This window comes from Fusarium keratoplasticum, chromosome 1 (genome assembly GCF_025433545.1).
Source record: "Fusarium keratoplasticum isolate Fu6.1 chromosome 1, whole genome shotgun sequence".
Lineage (NCBI taxonomy): Eukaryota > Fungi > Ascomycota > Sordariomycetes > Hypocreales > Nectriaceae > Fusarium > Fusarium keratoplasticum.
The window spans coordinates 767,996-788,078 of record NC_070529.1 but is presented as its reverse complement, the minus strand read 5'-3'; the positions used below and the strand labels follow the sequence as shown (position 1 = coordinate 788,078).

The 20,083-nt window shown below is 53.5% G+C and overlaps 6 protein-coding genes across 6 annotated transcripts; 3 read left to right on the top strand and 3 right to left on the bottom strand.

Annotated features, from left to right (window-relative positions):
• Positions 1-741: 741 nt before the first annotated feature.
• On the top strand, positions 742-1,482 carry NCS57_00024500 (Cutinase; the record flags this gene model as incomplete). Its single annotated transcript, XM_053050333.1, has 3 exons — positions 742-1,049; positions 1,109-1,266; positions 1,322-1,482. The coding sequence occupies 3 exons, from the start codon at positions 742-744 to the stop codon at positions 1,480-1,482; spliced, it is 627 nt and encodes a 208-aa protein (XP_052918848.1).
• A 2,334-nt stretch (positions 1,483-3,816) lies between these two features.
• Positions 3,817-6,151, top strand: NCS57_00024400 (uncharacterized protein; the record flags this gene model as incomplete). The annotated part of the gene is made up of 2 exons (XM_053050332.1): positions 3,817-3,908; positions 3,979-6,151. 2 exons carry the CDS (start codon positions 3,817-3,819, stop codon positions 6,149-6,151), a joined length of 2,265 nt encoding a protein of 754 aa, XP_052918847.1.
• Positions 6,152-9,817: 3,666 nt separating this feature from the next.
• On the top strand, positions 9,818-11,862 carry NCS57_00024300 (Glutamate decarboxylase; the record flags this gene model as incomplete). The annotated part of the gene is made up of 4 exons (XM_053050331.1): positions 9,818-10,251; positions 10,305-10,332; positions 10,531-11,757; positions 11,809-11,862. The coding sequence occupies 4 exons, from the start codon at positions 9,818-9,820 to the stop codon at positions 11,860-11,862; spliced, it is 1,743 nt and encodes a 580-aa protein (XP_052918846.1).
• A 734-nt stretch (positions 11,863-12,596) lies between these two features.
• NCS57_00024200 (Acetylornithine transaminase) lies at positions 12,597-13,992 on the bottom strand (the record flags this gene model as incomplete). Its single annotated transcript, XM_053050330.1, has 2 exons — positions 12,597-13,622; positions 13,678-13,992. The coding sequence occupies 2 exons, from the start codon at positions 13,990-13,992 to the stop codon at positions 12,597-12,599; spliced, it is 1,341 nt and encodes a 446-aa protein (XP_052918845.1).
• A 916-nt stretch (positions 13,993-14,908) lies between these two features.
• NCS57_00024100 (Autophagy-related protein 27) lies at positions 14,909-16,060 on the bottom strand (the record flags this gene model as incomplete). The annotated part of the gene is made up of 3 exons (XM_053050329.1): positions 14,909-15,104; positions 15,156-15,750; positions 15,805-16,060. The coding sequence occupies 3 exons, from the start codon at positions 16,058-16,060 to the stop codon at positions 14,909-14,911; spliced, it is 1,047 nt and encodes a 348-aa protein (XP_052918844.1).
• A 761-nt stretch (positions 16,061-16,821) lies between these two features.
• Positions 16,822-19,936, bottom strand: NCS57_00024000 (uncharacterized protein; the record flags this gene model as incomplete). Its single annotated transcript, XM_053050328.1, has 2 exons — positions 16,822-19,547; positions 19,603-19,936. The coding sequence occupies 2 exons, from the start codon at positions 19,934-19,936 to the stop codon at positions 16,822-16,824; spliced, it is 3,060 nt and encodes a 1,019-aa protein (XP_052918843.1).
• Between the last annotated feature and the right edge of the window lie 147 nt (positions 19,937-20,083).

Genomic DNA, 20,083 nt, shown 5'->3' with positions numbered 1-20,083 from the left:
AATTATTAACTAACATCGATCAGAGGCTGTTTTATACAGATGCATGTTACCTTGAATCTCCCTGTTTTTTTTTTTTTTTTTGTTTCTTTCACATGACATGGCTCCAATCATGAGATGATTTCGTCAAGAGCGCGCCGGTGAGGCCGGCCCCATCTCAACGTCCCGCCAAGAATGTTACCTCGACGTGGATCTCCCGCTGCCATTGAAGCAAAGAATAGTGTAGGCCTCTTTCATTTTGTATGAAACAGAAACGCACAAACATCACATCAAACCGACAGACGTCGTTTCAACCTCAGCTCGAGCCCCCGGGGCCACCGTTTCATCGGGCCCTCTTGGCAACGCCGCCCCCCGTTTCACCATGATATCGCCCCACGCCATGACAGGGGATTGAACCGCTTTTAGACCCAGCAACCAGGGAAGTTATTCGATCTGTATTAAAGACTGGGGTAGTTATTGGCAGGGCTGAGTTGTGAGAGGTTGATGGGCAATTCGTAAGGATTTCCATCTTGGGAAGAGTTTGCGGGCTCAAGATGAGTTTGGATGAACTTGTCATGATATCAGGGTTGGGACGATGAAGGGAAAAGGTTTGAGCGTTGAGGATGAAAAAGCATATAAGCCCGAAGCCATGCTGGCAGTAAGCAGTCTCGACAATCCAATTCAACCTTTTTTTTCTTTACTTTCGCTTCTTTCAGACCACATTCGTTTCTACTCCTTTCGCTTCAACAGAGTTACATAAACACAATGCCTTCCTTCACCAAGACCATCCTCCTCGCCCTCGCGCCCTTTGCCGCCGCAAGCCCCCTGGCGGCCCGACAGAGCGGCTTCTCTGGCTCTACCCAGAACGGCCTCGAGGGCGCCTGCAAGGACGTAACCGTCATCTTTGCCCGTGGCACCTCGGAGATGGGCAACGTCGGCAGCGTCGCCGGACCTCCCTTCTTCCAGGCCCTCGCCAAGGAGATTGGCAGCGACAAGCTCGCCGTGCAGGGCGTCGAGTACCCCGCCAGCATCGGGGGCATCATGAATCTTGGTTCCGACGGCGGCAAGAAGATGTAAGTGGCTAGGTCTTTTTTTGGGTTGCGGCAGAAGCAGGTCTAACCTTTGGAGATAGGGTGGCGGTTGTTGAGCAGGCTTACAAGAAGTGCCCCAACACCAAGGTCGTTCTCTCGGGCTACTCCCAGGGAGCCATGCTCGTCCACAACGCGGCCAAGTCCCTCCCCGCTGCGACAACCAGCAAGATTGCCGCCGTCGTCACCTTTGGCGACCCCTGTAAGTGTTCTTTCAACCCAGAACAGAGAAAACAGAGGTTAACATGGTGAATTAGTCAAGTCCCAGGGCTTCCAGGGCATTGCCGAGGAGCGCTGCAAGGTCTTTTGCCGCTCTGGCGACAGCGTCTGCTCCGGTTCTTTCGTCATTACTGCTGCTCACTTGCAGTACGGCCAGGATGCTCAGGCTGCTGCCGACTTTGTTGCCGGTAACCTCTAAGCGGTTGAAAGATGGTTGATACACACGAAAAAAGGAAGAAAGTATCAGGGGCAGGAACCCTGGACGTGGCAGTTTACCTTTTCGCACGGAGAGATCTGTGTGATTAATTGAAACCGTTAGAGTCGTGTTGAATTAAACAAGTGATTACTCCGAAATTGATAGACTGTGTGAATGGTGATGATGGTAAATGAGGATCAGAGCCACTGTTTCGGGTGTATGTCATCGAGCCGACACAATCACAACAGAGAATTAGCGCAATCGCCAATACCTTTAGGTTCAATTATCCCGAAACAATTATCAGTGGATGTTTGGATTGTGCTGTTCGCTTCAGCTCAACTGACCCTGTAAGTGTTTCTCATAACTCGGTCCGACTGCATGTAGAGGTGGTCATAGAATCACGACGATGACACCGGGCACTTTCTAAGTGATCAGCAATTGAATCAATATTTAGGATAGTCAAGTTGACATATGTTGTGTCAGCATTCAAGACCATGACTGCTCAAGGGTATCGGTGGTGGAGGTGTGATGTGTCGCCAGAGAGTGCGAACCCGAGAATTTGAGTTGTATTTCGAGGCTCGGGCATCACCCAATAACAGGGGATTTGGTGTAGGGGAATCACGTCTGCTTTGCATCTTCATCGGCGCTTGCAGAAGGTCGGGGGTTCAAATCCCTCAGTCTCCATTTTTTGCTTCTCGGAGCAATTCTTCTTTTGGCACTGTCACTTCCTTTTTTTTTTTTTTCGCTCTTCCTTAGATTAATTGATGCAGTAGAAGGTGTCTATCAGGCGTAGGTTTCCTCATTCTCTCCCGTTGTTTTTCATCGTTGAGTGGTGCTACCTAAGCGAGCAAGACTCAATAAGAGCTTATAACAGCTTCTCTCCTCATTCTACCACAACTATGAGTGTGTTGTTAGATATAGAAAACAGTGAAAAAATACAGCCAAGAATGAATATCTCCATTTTTCCTTTGCTTCAATCGCTTATTTCCCATATTAATATTCGCCTGCCTACCGTTCCTCGGCGTCGAAGCTCAGCCAAGGACTATCGTCACCCTATACCTATACGCGGAGGGAACGAAGTTGACCAGGTGCCGCAACTAAGCGTGCCGATGTCAATGCCATCAAATATTTCGTTAAACACTGGATAGTATTGACTTCCAAGTTAGTAAAGCCCGTGATTTATTGCGACTACTATTCGAGAGTCTGGTGCTGCGCCATTGACCATTGTCTCTCCCACCCAGCATGAGTACATACTACATCAACATCTATAGTGATCATACATCAATCAAGCAGTATCTACTGCAAGACATGCTCCAGACAACCGTTAAAAAAAACCAGGTTGCACCGCACATAAACGAAATGTCCATCAACAGATCAACTCCAACGTTAGAGTACCCCATGATATGCCCACCGGGGTGCTAGGCTATGAATCTGCGGGGAACAGACATGACACGTGCCGCCACAAGCCATCCATCATGTGCCCTGCATTTAGCAGCGCCATGCCATGCATTCCTTGCCGTTCTGGAGAATCGAGGCTTACCTTGATCCTTTTCAGCCTGGGGCGGCTTACGAGTCGTGACAAAGGAGGCTTTGGTCTCGTGAGAGGAGAAGCGTCAGGCACGAAGAATATCTCCCCGAAGATTGACGGAGAAATACTCAATTCATACTTTCCTCCGTTCCATCAGACGCCTTTCTAGAAGCAGTTCACTCATCTCGGGGCTTCGGACAATACGACGTCATGGCCGCCCAATCACGCCCCGCAAGGTCCCCCGCGTTTCGTCGACGACTCCAACTTTTTGTCTGACACTTTCCACTTTCACATGTCAACCAGTTCAGCTCCCAACTCAAACCTGGAACGTTAATGTCACGAGTCACGAGTCGTCGGCTCGTGCGGCCGAATTGAGCCTGGTAGACAAGACGATGGAACCAATGTCAATTGAAGCCCGCCTTGATGGCGCAGCTGATTTTATCTCTGCCTTGCCTTTTTTTTCTCTCCTTGTTTTCCTCCTTCATGCTTCTGCTTGTCCTTTCTTTGAGTTGAATCTCACCTCGCGACTGTTCTGCACCTCGCTTCATCATCCAACCACAAGAACCCCATCTCGACTCGTGTTATCGTCTCTGACCGAGGCTTCGGAGCTATTTATCCCCTGTCTTCCGTGTCTGGACCACGTCGACTCGTGTTATCGTTCTTTCATGTGAACGTCGCCGATTCCTCCACCCCGAGCAACATGCGCCTGGACCTCTCTTGATCCTTCTTTGTCTCGTCATCAAAGCCCCCAAGACTCGACCGACGACATCTGATAAACCTACGATAAATCAAACCTCGGTCTGGTCATCATGATAGATCACGTCCTCGGGCGGCCCTCGGCCAAGTCCCGACGTCTCCAGGTCCTCGCCGTCCTCACCTTTTGGACTGCCTACCTCGTCAAGTAAGCCTGCCAGCTCCCTGCCCTCCCCGTGGGGTAATATCACGCGACTGTCGGCTAACACGCACCCCAGGGGCCACAAGCATGGTCCTCCCGGCGCCAAGATGCTCTCCAGGGTCTTCTCTAAGCGACTCACGGCATGGCAGACCGTCGTCATTACCATGCTCTACCTATACGCCGCCCGTAACTTCAGCGCCCTCGTCGGCTTGGCTAGCCCGGAGCCCATGGCCAACATGTACGACGCCAACTACTTCCGCGCCACCTGGGTCCTCACTGCCCTGGACGCTGGTTTCTGGACGGCAATGAAGATCCGGTCCAAGTGGCTGCGCGACCTGGCGAGCATAGTCTTCTCCCTCTTTTACCTTGTGGCAGCCGAAAAGGCCGACGAAAAGGTCCGCAAGGTCAGGGGCATGATTACCGTCGAACACCTCCGCGTCTCTTGGAACAAGGGCACGTCCCCATATCTGAGCTTCTTCCAGGGGCTCATGCGTCCCCGCTTCATGCGTTGGCCACCGAGGCAGATCCGAATTCCGAGACCCGCCGATAGTGACTACAAGGAGCCTGTGCTGGCATGGTTGTACTATGATGGACCTCTGGCAGAGCTGGAGCGTCATGACAGGTTGATCCTGGATATTCCCGGTGGTGGTTTCGTTGCCATGGACCCTCGATGCAACGACGACAAGTTGTTCTCCTGGGCAGCAAAGTCGGGATTGCCTGTCCTCAGTCTTGATTACAAGAAGGCCCCCGAGTTTCCGTACCCCTATGCCCTGAACGAATGCTTCGACGTTTACACTACTATCGTAAACACCAAGGGCAGATGTGTAGGCCTACCCGGAACCGAAGTCCCCCGAGTCATCATTACAGGGGACAGCGCTGGAGGAAACCTCGCAGTCGCGGCAACGCTCATGATTCTTGAGACAAGACATCCAGCGTTCCGTAGACCCTCGGGAAGAGCCGAGCTGCCAGCCCCAGATGGGTTGGTTTGTTTCTATCCTGCTCTGGATATGAATATCGGCAACTGGATGACAGATGAGCAAATGTCGTTAATTCGAGATCGCAAGATGAGAGGAACGAATCGTACCATCATGCGTCGAAAGAGCATGCAGTATAATGATCTCGTGGGAACACCTCACCACTCTGATGATGAAGAGGATGGTTCGCCACCACCACCTAAACTGAGTTTGCTGACAGCTCAAGAAGCTCTGATCGCAAACTCTCAAGGGCCTCGGAGTCCTCACCCCGAGTTCTCTCACGTTGGGCCGCGGTCTTTGAGCTTGCCGAAGGAGACTCCGGAGCCGAACGGAAAGCGCTCATCTCATCAAGTTGAGCCTATGAAGACGAGACTTGCTACATCGTCAATGATCTCGTACTTTAACGATAGGGTCCTCACCCCTGAGATGATGAGGGCCATGATCATCTTGTACATTGGGGCGCATAACCGACCCGATTTCTCACAGGATTACCTCCTGAGCCCTGTGCTGGCACCTGAGGCCCTGTTGGTTGACTTCCCCAAGACGTACTTTATGACTGGCGAGCGAGATCCGCTGGTTGACGACACCGTCATCTTTGCGGGGAGACTGCGGCGAGCCAAGGAGGCGGCGTTTGCCCAGGATCAATCTGCAGCAAGAGGCCGTGGGGACTACAGGGAGGCGGAGTTCAATGATCGGGATGCAGCCGAGGTGATGCTGATCCCTGGAACGTCGCATGGCTTTATGCAGTTCCCGACTGTATATCCGCCGGCCTGGAGACACTTTGAGAGGTGTATCGACTGGTTTGATCAGCTCTTTGAGCACGCCGAGGCTATGAGACTGCAAAAGGTGAGGCGGTCTCAGCGAGACAGGGCAAGATCCAATGGCTTCGGACTCAATGGAGATGAGGGGCGGCATCTGCGGACAGAGTCGAGTGGAGAGGAAGACAAACCTCTCGAGATTAGCATGACAAAGATGAACCAGAGGAGGGGCTCAACGCAGACGCCGCCTCAAGCGAAGCAGCAATACTCGACGCCGGCGCAGGGTGATGATAGCGAGAGTGGAAACACGACACCACGGGCATTGCCGAATGGACAGGCGAATGGGGAAAAGAACGGGAAGAACGGGATTCGTCGGAAGAGGGAGAAGAGTCTTAGCAAGAGCAAGAACAAGAACAAGAGTCTCGTCAAGCTCAACAGCTCCGACGATCTACTAGGGCGACGGATGCAGGGACTGGCGAGCGGGCTGACAGGGATGGGGATGGGAGACGACGACTGAAGCAGAGACCAGGCGGGTTCCCGAGATTGGCCATTTCGGAACATGGAAGCTGAGGCAGGGCAAGGTAAGGCTTCGCTCAGCGAGGGTCCAAGAGGTTGGATCTCGGACACGAAGTTGCGGGCGCCGAGGATGGGATCTTGCGATGGTGGTTAGATGTCGAGGTGAGATGTTCATGCAGCGGGATGATGCGTAACCTGATTGATGTCCGGGTTGCGTCGGCGGGAAACGATTTATGGAGCCAAGGAATGTCTGGAGGCCCAAGCTACATGGCTAGGGAGGGAGGGTTGCTCGAGAGATTGACGATTTCTGTTGAAGAGCATGGATGTATATACAGTACCTTTGACAGGTTACACGAAGACACGACAAAGTACGTAGCTTAGCACGTTTATGCAGTTAGAGAAAGAAGGGAGACCCTTACGGGAATGGCTGACACGGCTGGGTATGATTGGGCATGTACGGCAGTAGTCTTGACCTAGGAGACGGGTATGTCCTGTAGATCATTATGATAACGCAGAGGCTGCTCGGTGAGCTAAAAGCAGTGCTGCTTCTAGAAGAATTCCAGACGATCCGAGTCGCTGAAACAGTGAGGGACAGTTTGGAAACACGAGTCAACGGCCCTGACCGTTACGTCTCATCTCTTGAACAGTTTGACCGCTCTGTATGCTCCAGGATTCAAAACAGGGACGAAAAGCGAAAAACAGCAGATGGACGATTGATCTAGAAGTACGAGATTGGTTCGCGGACATTGAAAGCCGGACGGACCGTCGCGGGAAAATGGGACAGTGGTGTTATTAGCCGGGGGTAGACAAGGCAGCGATGAGAAAGACGGACGGAAACGCCGTGGTTGGGGGATGAAGGGTTCAGGGGGTGTGAATTGCTTCAGGCTATTAATGGGATAATCCAATGGGGTTTGGGGAGACGCACGTGTATAATCAATGCAAAGCCGCTACGTACCGAGAATTGCAGAAGACAAAAGGGGCGCGGTCGTTGCGTCAGATGTCAGGGGTTGTTGATTCTCGGTGAGGGCCAGGACGGGCTCCCCGGTCAAAGGCGAACATCACCAACTCAAACTTGGGGGTGGGACGAAAACGGGGAGGTGGCCGATTGGGTTGTGGAGAGGTGCAAGGGGAGTGCATTTTCTACCTCTCTCTGTACGGGATAGGTATTCTAGGTCTTGTTCCTTTTCTTCGATGCCATTGATGACGGGTCTCGATGCGGAAACGGATTTGCGGACAGTTGAGAAAAAAGACACGCCACTTGGAAATGTCAGGTTATTCGGGACGCAAAGCACCTCACGGAGAAACAAGGCCCCCTTTTTTCTTCTTTCGTTTGGTTGAGTAGATTCCCACTTGATACTTCAACTACGTTGTTTAACCATCTTGGAGAATGTTATTTTAAGAGATGTCTGTTGAGTGGATTTGTTACTGGTGTGTTGGCGTTTGTTGACAGACAGACAGACTGTCTCGTAGTACAGCAGCTCCTATGGGTCTCTTGCGGAAGAGATGCGCTTCCGCAAAGGTCAAACGGAAGCAACAGAGTCTCTACCTTGCTCAATACCGCGGTGAGAAGAAGAACAGGCCAAGGTGAGGTCAGTGAAGAGGTAAACCCGCCGATAACCCATGTTGCCCGTTCGGCGGCTCACACCCCCGGTGGGTCCCCCGCCGGCCGGCCGGCAACCTCCGTGATTGGGCCGCGAGGGCCTGTTGCCCCGGGCTGCCGTGCCCGATATTTCCCATCTCAGCCCTGTAGATGAGTACGTAGCTATGTTTATGGGACGATTGTTGGTTTGAGGAGACAAAGTATCATGAACAGGTACAGCTGAGGAGAGACTTGAGGAGACACGATGTGTCAGGAGAAAAGAGGTACCAAAAAAGAAAGCAAGAGAAAAGAACATGACCGACTTTCTCGACTCAGCCATGAGCTCTGCAAACTTGCGTCATTGATGGCTCCCAAGTGCCACGGATATGGGGTGAGCGGGCCCCAGGGGAGGGAGTGCAAGGGGCGCCTCTGCACTGCAGGTCGTCCCAGAGCATTGGGAACTCTGGAGAGGATCTCTTGGTGAAGTTGCCTGCCTGCCTTGAAGAAGCAGTTGTCTAGGGTACGAAAAGACAGAAACACGAGACGGGAGGTGTAGATGTGCCCACATGCGAGGTTGAAGCGCCCGCCAGATGCGCCCGCCCAGATGGAAGAAAGCACAACATCCGTCTCATCCCCCATCTCACACCGACTCGGGCTGGGGAAAGGGGGGGCGATGCAGATACATCTCTTATGCTACGTTCTATGTAGTATGTCATAATCCCCCATCGCCAAATGGGATCGCATCCTTGGGGGCATGTCTCTCGATGGAGCCTGGGCCTGCGTCTTCCGATGCGGCAAAACTACGACTTCACCGGCGATGATGACACGTTCAAAGGGACACCGTACGGGTCTTTCCCCCTTTGACCCGGGGCTTGTTTCCAGAAGGACAAATCCTAGATCGGGGTCGGTGGAGGAAATCGGATGCTCGGCCACCTTTACACCTTGAGGACACCCTAGCAGGTATCCTTCCTCTCACCGACCCTTGCTTTCCGGAGACCAGAAGCCGAAACATGCAGAAAAAAAAGAGCGCATGTTTTTTTCGTCAAAGAAAGAGAGGAAAGAAACGAGAAAGACCGTAATCTCTTTCGGCATCGAGTCCCCGAGGGGCGTGGGTGACCGAAGGGGTTGGGTTGGTTGCATAAGGTGAGGTGAGGTGAGGTGAGGTGAGCCGACACGGGGGGTTGGGGCGTTGCTGGGGATAGAGGCCGGCCGCCCGCCGCGGGCCGAAAGCAGAAGGAAAAGAAAGGAAGCTCTCGAATATGAGGGATTTCGGTCTAAAGCATAGCGAATATGGGACGAGGAGAGAGAGTGTGGTATCCTGAATTGGACAGCAAGGTAAGGTAGGTGTAAGGCGGCGTAGGTGTGCGCCGTTTGGAGGCCCAAGTCAGCCCAAAGCACCAATATCACCGAGAAAACATGGGCCCTTGATCCCCCGGCGAATGGTTGTCCGGGAGGGAATGAATGGTACAGTAAAATAGGGAGTGAAAGTGAGCGAGTCCTCATGTAGTTGTCATGTATTCTGGGGGTATCTCTTAGCGGTTGGTGGCGCGGTAGACGGGACGGTACTGTACGAGCGGTACTACAGGGACTTTAGGTACTGTCGATTGATGGACGGATGGATTACTGGGACATGGATCTCTTGCGCACAGTTGACTCTATGGTCTGGGATGGCCTCGAAGCACGGAGAGACTCGGTCGGGTTCAGGCACGACGGTCAACAGCGCCTTGCCTTGCCTTGCCCCATCCCCATTCTCACTCATGCTGTTCCCGTTGCGTATTATTTCCCTCTCCTTCTTCTGTGAGCTGAGCTGAGCTGAGTCCTTTTTGTTTAAAAAGTCCATGGCTCGTCCTCACATTCAGTCTTGATTCCCCTCCCATCCGCTCTTAGCATTCCATCCAGGCACACAATTCTCCTCTTCAGGTCATTTTTTACTGACTTGTCATCCCCCACTACCATCTGCGGCTTGCCGTCATCGGATAGAGTTCCCAACCCTACGCCACACCATACGCAAACAGTTACCTTTGCTGTACCTATCTCCAGAGCTTCCCCTCTTCTTTTCCCCTCTCCTCTTTCTTCTTCTCTTCCATCATGAGTCTTGTCGAAAGTACGGAACCTAACGAGGTTCCTTCACCTGCCGTGATCGAGACCGACGACGAGGGAAACCTCATCAAGACAAACGGCCACTCCAACGGCTACTTCTCCAACGGTCACCACCCAACGTCCAACGGCAACAACGGCGCTGTTACCCCCTCCTTCATCGACAGCATGGCTCACCTCTCGGTCGTCCGCGCCCGAGACGACTCGGACGCCGCCTCGGTCAAGTCCACGAGCTCCCGCGCCTCCCGGAGACCTCCCCTGCAGCTGGCCAGCTACCAGGACGAGTTCACCACCAGCGTCTACGGATCCCGCTTTGCGGGCATGGACCTGCCCCGGCATCATATGCCAGAGTGCGAGATGCCCCGCGATATCGCCTATCGCATGATCAAGGACGATCTGAGCCTCGACAACAACCCCATGCTCAAGTAAGCAACCTGCATACGACACAGACAAGCTGAATACTAACTTGGTAATAAAGCCTTGCTTCTTTCGTCACCACTTACATGGTACGTAGCCAACTCATCGGCTTCTCTCTTCCGTGCTAGCACAGCTCCCGTCTCACGCCAATGCACGTGTTCCCCCACCCGCCCGCGGGAGCCGGTCCCACGTCTTGGCTCTCTTGGCTCTGGGGGGGAGACGCAAGCCACACTCCACCATCACCAACGTCACTGCATCTGCATCTGCATCTACTAACGCACTAACAGGAAGATGAAGCCGAGAAGCTCATGTCGGAGTCCTTTTCCAAGAACTTTATCGACTATGAGGAGTACCCTCAGTCTGCCGACATCCAGAACCGATGTGTCAACATGATTGGTGACCTCTTCCACGCTCCCCCAGGCACCTCTGTCGGCACATCCACCGTCGGCTCTTCAGAAGCCATCATGCTGGGCGTCCTGGCCATGAAGAAGCGCTGGAAGAACCGCAGAATCGCCGAGGGCAAGAGCACCGAGCACCCCAACATCGTCATGTCTTCTGCCGTCCAGGTCTGCTGGGAAAAGGCCACTCGATACTTTGAGATTGAGGAGAAGCTCGTCTACTGCACGCCTGAGCGCTTCGTCATGGACCCTGATGAGGCTGTTGACCTGTGTGATGAGAACACCATCGGCATGTGCTGTATCCTCGGTACCACTTACACTGGTGAGTACGAGGATATCAAGGCCATCAACGACCTCCTTGTTGAGCGAAATCTTGACGTTCCCATCCACGTCGATGCCGCTAGCGGTGGCTTCGTTGCTCCCTTCGTTGTCCCCGATCTTGAGTGGGACTTCCGATGTGAAAAGGTCATCTCCATCAACGTCTCTGGCCACAAGTACGGCCTTGTCTACCCCGGTGTCGGTTGGGTCATCTGGCGATCCCCCGACTACCTCCCTCAGGAGCTCGTCTTCAACATCAACTACCTTGGTGCCGACCAATCTTCATTCACCCTCAACTTCTCCAAGGGTGCCTCACAGGTCATTGGCCAGTACTACCAGCTCATCCGTCTGGGTAAGCACGGTTACCGCGCCATCATGAGCAACCTGACCCGAACTGCCGACTACCTGACCGAGACACTCGAGAACCTCGGCTTCGTCATCATGTCAGAACGCTCGGGAGCCGGCCTTCCTCTCGTGGCCTTCCGCTTCCGAACTACAGAGGAGGGCGGTGACCCCGACCGCTACTACGACGAGTTCGCACTCGCCCACCACCTCCGCTCCCGAGGATGGGTCGTCCCCGCCTACACCATGGCTCCCAACTCGGGTGTCAAGATGCTCCGTGTCGTTGTGCGTGAGGATTTCACAAAGACCCGTTGCGACTCTCTTATCGCCGATATCAAGCTCTGCCACGGTCTTCTCAAGGAGACAGACCAAGAGTCCATCCGCAAGAGGGAAGAGTACATCAAGAACCACGTCAGCTCCATGGGCCGGGGGAAGCACGGCCACCCTGTCTACACTGTAAGCTTACTCCTACTTCCATCGCCGGAGCATATTCACTAACATGTATAGAACGAGCAACATTCGCTCCAGGGCAAGACTGGCAAGACCCATGCTATTTGCTAGATGAAGATGAGGATAGAGGACATCATAGATCACTCGGTGGGAGGATCAAGGCTCTGGCGTCGTGCGGTGTGATTTTGGTTGCACAGCATTGCTTTTGGTTTAGTTGGGTTTGCGGACATATACAGCCATGCATGAATTGACATCTGGATGACTTTTTTCGTTACTTCTCTTGAATTGCCCACTTGACATGTATTGCGCTTCACCACTCGATGAAGTTTCAAATTTGACTTGAATATCTCAACCTGTCAAGTCAAATGAGCTCAGAGCCTTACAAGGCCGTTTCATCATAGCTCAGCGATAGGAGTAAATTGTCTCAAAACACAAGCGACCCCGTGTAATGGTGACGACGACGCAGAGCGACTTCGCCGCCGCTATGTTGAAAAGAACAGACACTAAGAGCAACAGAATCCATCGACGGTGGTGCTGGTTACAAAGACAATGCTCCTAGAGATGAAGACCCATCTGGAGGGAGCTCCATGGGTTGTTGAAGTTGAAGGGAATAACACAGAGCAACTCAACGAGGAGGCAGCGAGGGTTTAAATACCAGGTCATATCAAGTCGGGCCTTTCTTAAGCCACAAGTCTGCAAGACAGTAAGTGAATGGTATCTGTCTTATTATCTAACCTTAACTTTTACGCTCCTCAACCCAAATCTTAACCAGTGCCCAACAGAACCAAGAATAAGAAAACTCAAAATATCCAACACCTCCAACACCGAGCTCTACATCTTCTCTCTTACCGGGTCGCCTCAATGGCAGCCTCGAGGATATCCAGACCCTGGGCAATCTCCTCATCTGTGACAGTCAAGCTCGGCACGAATCGAAGAGTGTTTGTGCCGGCTGTGATGATGAGCAGGCCCCTCTCGCGAGCAGCCTTGATGATGGGCGTGGGATCCTCAGAGAGTTGAAGACCGAGGATGAGACCTCGGCCGCGGACCTCCTTGACTAGCTCTGGGTACTTCTCCTGCAACTTGGTGAAACGCTGTCGGAACACCTCAGACTTGGCTGTCACCGAGGCCTGGAGCTGCTTGTCGGAGAGACGTCCGACGATGTAGTGCGCCAGTCGGCAGGCGAGAGGGTTACCGCCAAAGGTGGTTCCGTGGTCGCCCACCTTCATCTTATCGGCCACGTCCTGCGTTACGAGCACCGCTCCGATGGGGAATCCGTTACCAAGAGCCTTGGCAGTAGTGAGGATATCCGGGTGAGCCTCCTTAGGAAGAGTGCCGTGAGCCCAGAAAGTACCCGTTCGGCCGAGACCACACTGAATCTCGTCGTAGATGAGCACGGCGCCGACTTCACGGCAACGCTTGGCGAGGGCAACGAGGAACTCTTCAGTCGCGGGGGTAACACCACCCTCACCCTGAATAGGCTCAACAATGACACCGCACGTCTTTTCAGTAACAAGGTCATTAATACCCGAAACATCATTATAGTTTCCAACCTTGAACCCAGGAACCATGGGCGCAAACGGCTTCTGGTATTTGGGGTTGGGCGTAGCGGAGAGACTGCCCATGGTACGGCCGTGGAAGCCGTTGTTGAAGGAGACGATCTCGACCTTTTCGCCAGAGGGGTCTGTAATCTTGCCGGCCTTGCGGGCAAACTTGATGGCGGCCTCGTTGGCCTCGGAGCCAGAGTTGCAGACAAAGACGGAGGCAGCGTTGTGCATGGCGCCCGACTCGAGGGTCTTTTCGACAAGGAGCTTGGAGAGGGCGCCGGTCCAGGGGTTGTAGTAGAGGTTGGAAGCGTGAACGAGAGTCTTGGCCTACAGCACACACAAGTCAATACCATGTCGTTGACTAATTGTTGTCGAAACATACCTGCTCGGCCAAGAGCCTGGTAAACTCGGGATCGCAGTGTCCGAGGCCATTGACAGCGATACCGGCGGTGAAATCCAAAAACTTGCGATCCTCTACATCCCAAAGCCACGATCCCTCGCCCTTGACAAACACGGGCGGAGGACGGGCGTATGTAGCGACCATGTAGGGAGCGTGCTCGTTGACGATGGCGGCGCTTTTGGACTCGGGCGAGGGGTCGGCGTTGGGGAGCGAAGAGAGGGCCCGGTAGGCGATCCGAGGGCGAGACGCGGCGGCGATGGACGCCAATCGGCATCGTACAGGAAGTCGGAAAGCCATTATGAGTGATTGAATTCCTTCCTCGTAGGATTCTATCGTTCGAGCAAGGTAGAGAGAGTGTGGTTGAAGGGGTAGAGGGGTTTGGAGGGGGATGAGAATTATTTGTGGTTGCTGATCTTATCGATAAAAGAAAAAACACCTCCGCTATCGCAGCTGAAGACTTGCTCACATATTCGACTCACCCAGGAACAGAGTCAAAAAAGAGCGACAGGGATCCAATTGGCTCATTATTTGGAATCATTCCCTTTTTCGTCGTCTCTTGCATGCTTAGAGTCACGGCGAACTGCCTGCATCCCGCGCGCTTTAGCTGAGGGGGCCCCATTTTGGACGGAGCTTATACCCACGTTTTGACCTAGTCATCCCGTTCTTTTTCGTGGGATAGAGGGATATAGTATGATTCAGATACAGGTCTGATCCATGTTCTTCAGGAAAAAGAATACCCGTGGGGGACCTCGGTTGTGCCTTGACTTGAGGTACTTTAGCTCAGTCGTGGTTCTTGTATTATGAGCCTCGGAGCAAGTTCCGGACCTTGGAACAGGGGCCGAATAGTCATGGCAGACTTATGGGTCATGGCTGATACCATGACAATGATAAGAATCCCATCACTCGTGGTCTAAACAGCTCAATATCACTATCAGCTCATTGGAAATACCGCATGCCCAGCATCAAACAACCGGGCCACAAACCCAGCACTGCATTGCCTCTCTGAATCTGAATCTGAATCTAAACACCCAATTACATGTTGAAGAAACCCCCAGCCCATGACGATAAAAAATCACCACACTATGTATACAATTCCAACCAGAGAGCAAGCTTGTCCAGCCTGAAGCGCCGTACCAAATCCCTCCCTAACAGGCCAGGATAGGCCATTTCACCGCGGTGTAGATGAAAAAGGAAAGCAAACACACGCCTATGCTTATACCGCGCTGTATCCGCCTCGACTGCCGGTTCCCTGCACGGTGTTGAGGACCCGACGGATCCAGTCCTTGAGTAGGTAGGGGATGTCGCGGATGGTGTCGCTGTGGGGGAGGAGATCCCAGCCTCGGGCGCCGTAGCGGGTAAAGTTGATCCACGAGGCAAAGATGAGGTAGCCGGCGATGCCCAGGAAGGCGCTGCAAAAAAAGTGTTAGTGTGTGGCATGAGAACCGACGCGGGATACTCACATAATGATGAACCAGGTAAAGAAGCCCCAGTGGGAGCTGCTGTTACCATCACCACCTTCAGATTGGCTCTCGCAGGCATACTTGGTGTGCCACGTCAGGCGCAGGACACCAACGTTCTTCTCCTCCTCATAGCCGTCCCAGATGAGGGTGGCATTGTCGTGCTTGAGCTGGTGCTCAATCGTAGACTCCTCGCCGCCCTTATCACCGTCTTTATCGCCCTCCTTCTCCTTGTCATCGCCCTCCTTCTTCTCATCGTCTCGGGCCTTGAGCTTGCCGCTTCCCTCCCCCCAGACCCATTCTCCTTCTGTGCCCTCCTTGTCCGGGTCGCAGAGGAACTCGATAATGGCCTTTTGATCCGTTATCTCCTCTGGCGGGGCGCCACTGCCTTTAAGGGGATACTTTCCACCACCGAGGACCAGCCGAAGGCCCTCCTTTTGTCTATCGGAATTCGAGTCGCTCGTCTTGAGTCTTGTGGGAGTCACTTCAAATCGGGAGCCGCCGGCGTTCTCGAGGTTACCCGCTATGGCTACCACCTTTGTGACCGTATCAGACTCGCCTTTGGTGTCGTTGCTGAGAAGGTGAGTGACGGCGCACACTGCCATCAGTCAGTTTACGAGCTTCCAGCGCAAGCATCAAGTTCGATACATACCTCTCGTGCCGTTGGGGCACTTGTTTGCTCCCTTCTTCTCTAGAGGTCCGCACACGTCCAATGTGTATGTTGTGTTGTAGTGCTCCATAGTGCTTGGCTCGAAGCGGGTCGTGACAACCGAGTGCGCGCCTTTGAGCTTGGACAGGTCAAACTTCTGGCCATCTACCCGGATATTCGAGCAGTCGAGGTTCTCTGCGCCGTAAACCGACGTGGCCAGCAGAGGCAGCAGAAATGAGAATAGCTCCGGCCGATGCATCTGGACGACGAGATAGGAGAAGTTTCAATAGAAAGAAGGACGAAGCCGGGGGCGATGCGGCAAGTCGGATGAAAAGGAACCGTGGAAATACTGCTGCCTTGTCAGGACCAAGGGACTGTCGGAGGAATATCTGTCGCGTGCCGTTGAGCAGATGCGTGATGAAATGGTCACGTTGCGTTGCCTGGAGTTTGAGCTATCGCGGGTTTGGGTCTCTAGCGTCGACGACATGACCAAGCTTGCTCTCTCGGCCTTGGCACTTGTGTCATCTTGCGCCGGCACTTCCACGCACGTGACACTCGACGCGACTGCGCACCCAACACCAACCTTCAAGACGTCCATCTCTAGATAGTTGCTTCAAGCTGATCAAAGAATAACTCATCAAGTTTATACTCATTACCTAAACCTGTCGATACACTCGTGAAAGCATCCATTTTAAGACTACTTGGCAAAACGATCATCTCCCAACGTATCCGAAAACACCATGCAACAACCAACCCATTGCCGTTCCTAGCAATTAATGACCAAGCCCACCCATCTTGTGAGAGCCATACACGTATCCATTCCATTGATGATGGCCTTGATTGAAAACCCTTGATCCGAATTCAACGCTTTCCGCGGGGTATAAAACATCAACTCCCAAAGTCGAAGAGAACCCTTGAAAAAAAATAAACAAATACACTGCCCGGCCGAGACTCCAACTCAGCCCATGCAAATCAAGCTTGTTGCTTATCGTGTCCATTCCTTCCTCCGCCCGACACTCATCACATCCCCCCTTGGGGACCCATCATGTTGTTCATTCCTTGCATCTGTTGCATTTGCTGCTGCTGCAACTGTTGCTGCTGCATCTGCTGTTGTTGCATCTGCTGCATTTGTTGTTGCTGCTGCTGTTGCATCATGAGCTGCTGCTGATTCCTACGCTGTATCATCCCTTGCTGGAACAGATTTTGAGCTCGTGAGATGCTGGTTTGCTTGAGCTTCTCATTGATCTCTGCCGGGATCCTGTCTTGAGACCCGTGTTTGAGAATGGCTTGCTGCAACAGTTGATGGTAGATAACCCGCGCATTATGCTGGATCTGAGTTTGGATGGGGTTATTACCCATTTGCTGCTGTCCTTGCTGAGGCTGCTGTTGGTTCTGCTGCTGCTGCTGCTGCTGCTGAGCTTGTTGTGCCTGAGCCTGCCGTTGAGCCTGTTGTTGCTGCATGGCCTGAAGAGCCTGCATGTTCACGTTGTTTCCGTTCATCATCTGGCCGTTAACCTGGCCTTGCATGTTGTTACCCATTTGACCATTAACCTGCTGCATGCGCATCATTTGCTGGAATTGAGCTTGCATCTGTGGCGTCATCTGCCGCATCTGGTTGCCTGACATGTTCTGGATCTGCTGGGCATACTGCTGGGCCAGCTGTTGGGTCATCATGTTGCCCTGCTGTGCTTGCTGATGCTGTCCCTGGGACTGTTGCGCCTGCTGCTGCAGCATCAGCTGGCGTTGCATCATCTGCATCATCTGTTGTTGCTGCTGGGGTGACATTTGGCCGTTCATGTTGCTACTCATGTTGCCGTTATTAACACCATTCTGCATTGCCGCCATGTGTTGCTGCTGAGCAATGGCTCGTTGGTGAGCCGCGACTTGGGCGATGGCCTGCTGGTTCGCCTGGTTCATGTTCTGGTTGTTCATCATCATGGCCTGTCCCATCTGCGAATTCTGCGCCATCATGTTAGGGGGTGGGCTGGCCTGAGTCATGCGAGGGGTCGACGTCATCGCAGGTCGGTTGATAGGCGTGCCATGAGAGATGTTAGGCGTAGAGTGAGGGATGCGTGGTGTTCCAGATGGATGGCTCTGCTGGCTGCCTCTAGAAGACATGTTATGCGCCATGGGCACCGACATAGGTGCATTCTGGACAACCGAGGCTGGTCGTGGCGGGCTTACTGCCATTCCAGAGTTGGTCTGCTGCATTGGGACGCTCGCGACCATAGGAGACGACATATTTTGAGGAGTACCTTGCCGAGCAGCGGGAGAAGAGGCCGGCGGTTGTGTGATCTGAGCCTGGAACCGGGGTTGGGCCTGGGCCTGAGGCTGAGCCTGGTTTTGTGGGTTATTAGCAACGGCGTTTTGTGTGGCCCCGTTGACTGCGTTGGTGACTCCATTCGCCATTGTGTTATTCTGGGGATGGGCATGCTGGGGTTGAGCCGTGTTGGGTCTGGCATTGTTCTGGTTGCTTGGCGTAGAGGCGGCCGCGCGGGCTTGCGCTTGTCGCTGAGCCTCTGCTTGTCGTAGCTGAGCCTCCCTAGCAGCAGCTTCTCGTCGAGTGCGCTCTTGCTCTGCAGCCTGTCTTTGGGCCAATACCACCGCTTCCTGTTGCTGCTGCTGCCTCTGTTGCTGGAGTCTTCGGTCATTCTCCTGCTGCTTGAGCTTCTCTTGCTCCTTCTTCTCGGCATGTTCTCGCTTGATATCGGCGAGAACCTTGAACCTCTCGAATCTTGGCTCAAAGGTTGCACCTCCCGAGGCATCTCCGTCTGCTGCACCGCCATTCTGAGCGCCAGCAACACTTGAAGACAACCGCTCGTCGCCAAAGAGCATGTAGCGTTCCTCCTCAGCGGCCGCGGCTTCATCAGCAGCCACCTCAGCCACAGTCCTCTTACGAGTCTTGGGCTGTGGCGGCGCTTCAGAGTGCTTGGGATGAGACATTGCCTCAAGGAGAACAATGGTTTCCTCGATGTTCTTGGTTGGCTCCAGCATCAAAGGTGCAGTCGTAGCCAGTAGAATCTGGCCCTCTGCAGCATGGATGTTGCTCCCGTCGAGTTCCGTCTTTTCGCGCTTCTGTCGCTTAGCCGGTGGTGGCATGCTGGTGGCAGTCGGCGTTGGCGGGACTATGGACATTGGTGTTGGAGGTGGAATGGCAGAGATGCCGTCGCTGTCCTTGGGAGTAGAACCCTTGATCAACAAGTCCATCTGGAGGCTGAGTGCAGTAGGATGCAGTACAACCGTAAACACTTTCGGCTTTGTCGTCTTTCCTTTCACATCCTCGGGAGCGGGAGCGGCAACAGTGCTTTCCTTGTTCTTTTCTTCAGCGGGTTTGTCCTTCGAATCCCCACCCTTAACGTTGCCGTCCGAGGACAAACTTTCCTTGGGAAAAGGGACAAAGGGGGAAGGTGTGAGATATTGGTTGTAATTGTGTATAGACGACGGCACCACCGAGCCCTTGGGTGGTGTGGGTTTGGAGACATCCTTTGCTTGGGCGACGGACTTGTGGTCGTGGACTTGAACAATGAGACAGCCTTCGTAGAATGGCACACCCGCATCAGTAAGATATTGGAGAAGGTCGTGAGGAACCGTGCGACTCCGGAGGTGATCGAGGAACAGTTTCATCGGTGACTTGTACGGAAACATGCCATCTTGGTTATCGAATCGAAAATGTGTCGGGTGCATATGAATTATAAGTGATGGTGGTCGACCGGCGAACTTCTTCAGGATGTAGCTGTCGGTAACCACTGTGGGCAAGTTAGCGGCTAACCGGACAAGACGTCAGTCAGCAGGGTGGTATACCATAAGGCGGAGGCTCCGCATCGTGCGGCGTTGTCTCTGCAGCCATGGATGCTGAGCGAAGACCGGCGCTGTTTCTTGAATGCCTGCCGGCGAGTTGCGATGCGGTTTCTCGGCGTGCTCGGTTGATGGGCCGCACGGTTGACGCGGTTATAGCCCGCTCGCTGGCAGAGTGCGGCGGTTGCTTCGCGCTCGGAGGTGGTTTCTTTGCCGACATTGACGGAGAGGGCGAGGATTTTGAAGAAGATATAACTCCATTGGTCTGGATCCCCGGTGGGATGGGACGTTTGGCTTTTGTGGCGACATTTTGATGGACAACAGGTCCGACTGGCGCCATCGTGTTGAAGTCGCGCTGCGCCGCGGGGGGCAGCAGGTAAGACGGCTTCTCGCGGCCGCCGTTATCAGATCGATGTCAATCAAAGTGATGATATCACGGCGCAAACATGGATGATGGATTCGCAATGGCGCGACGCCAGGTCCGAGG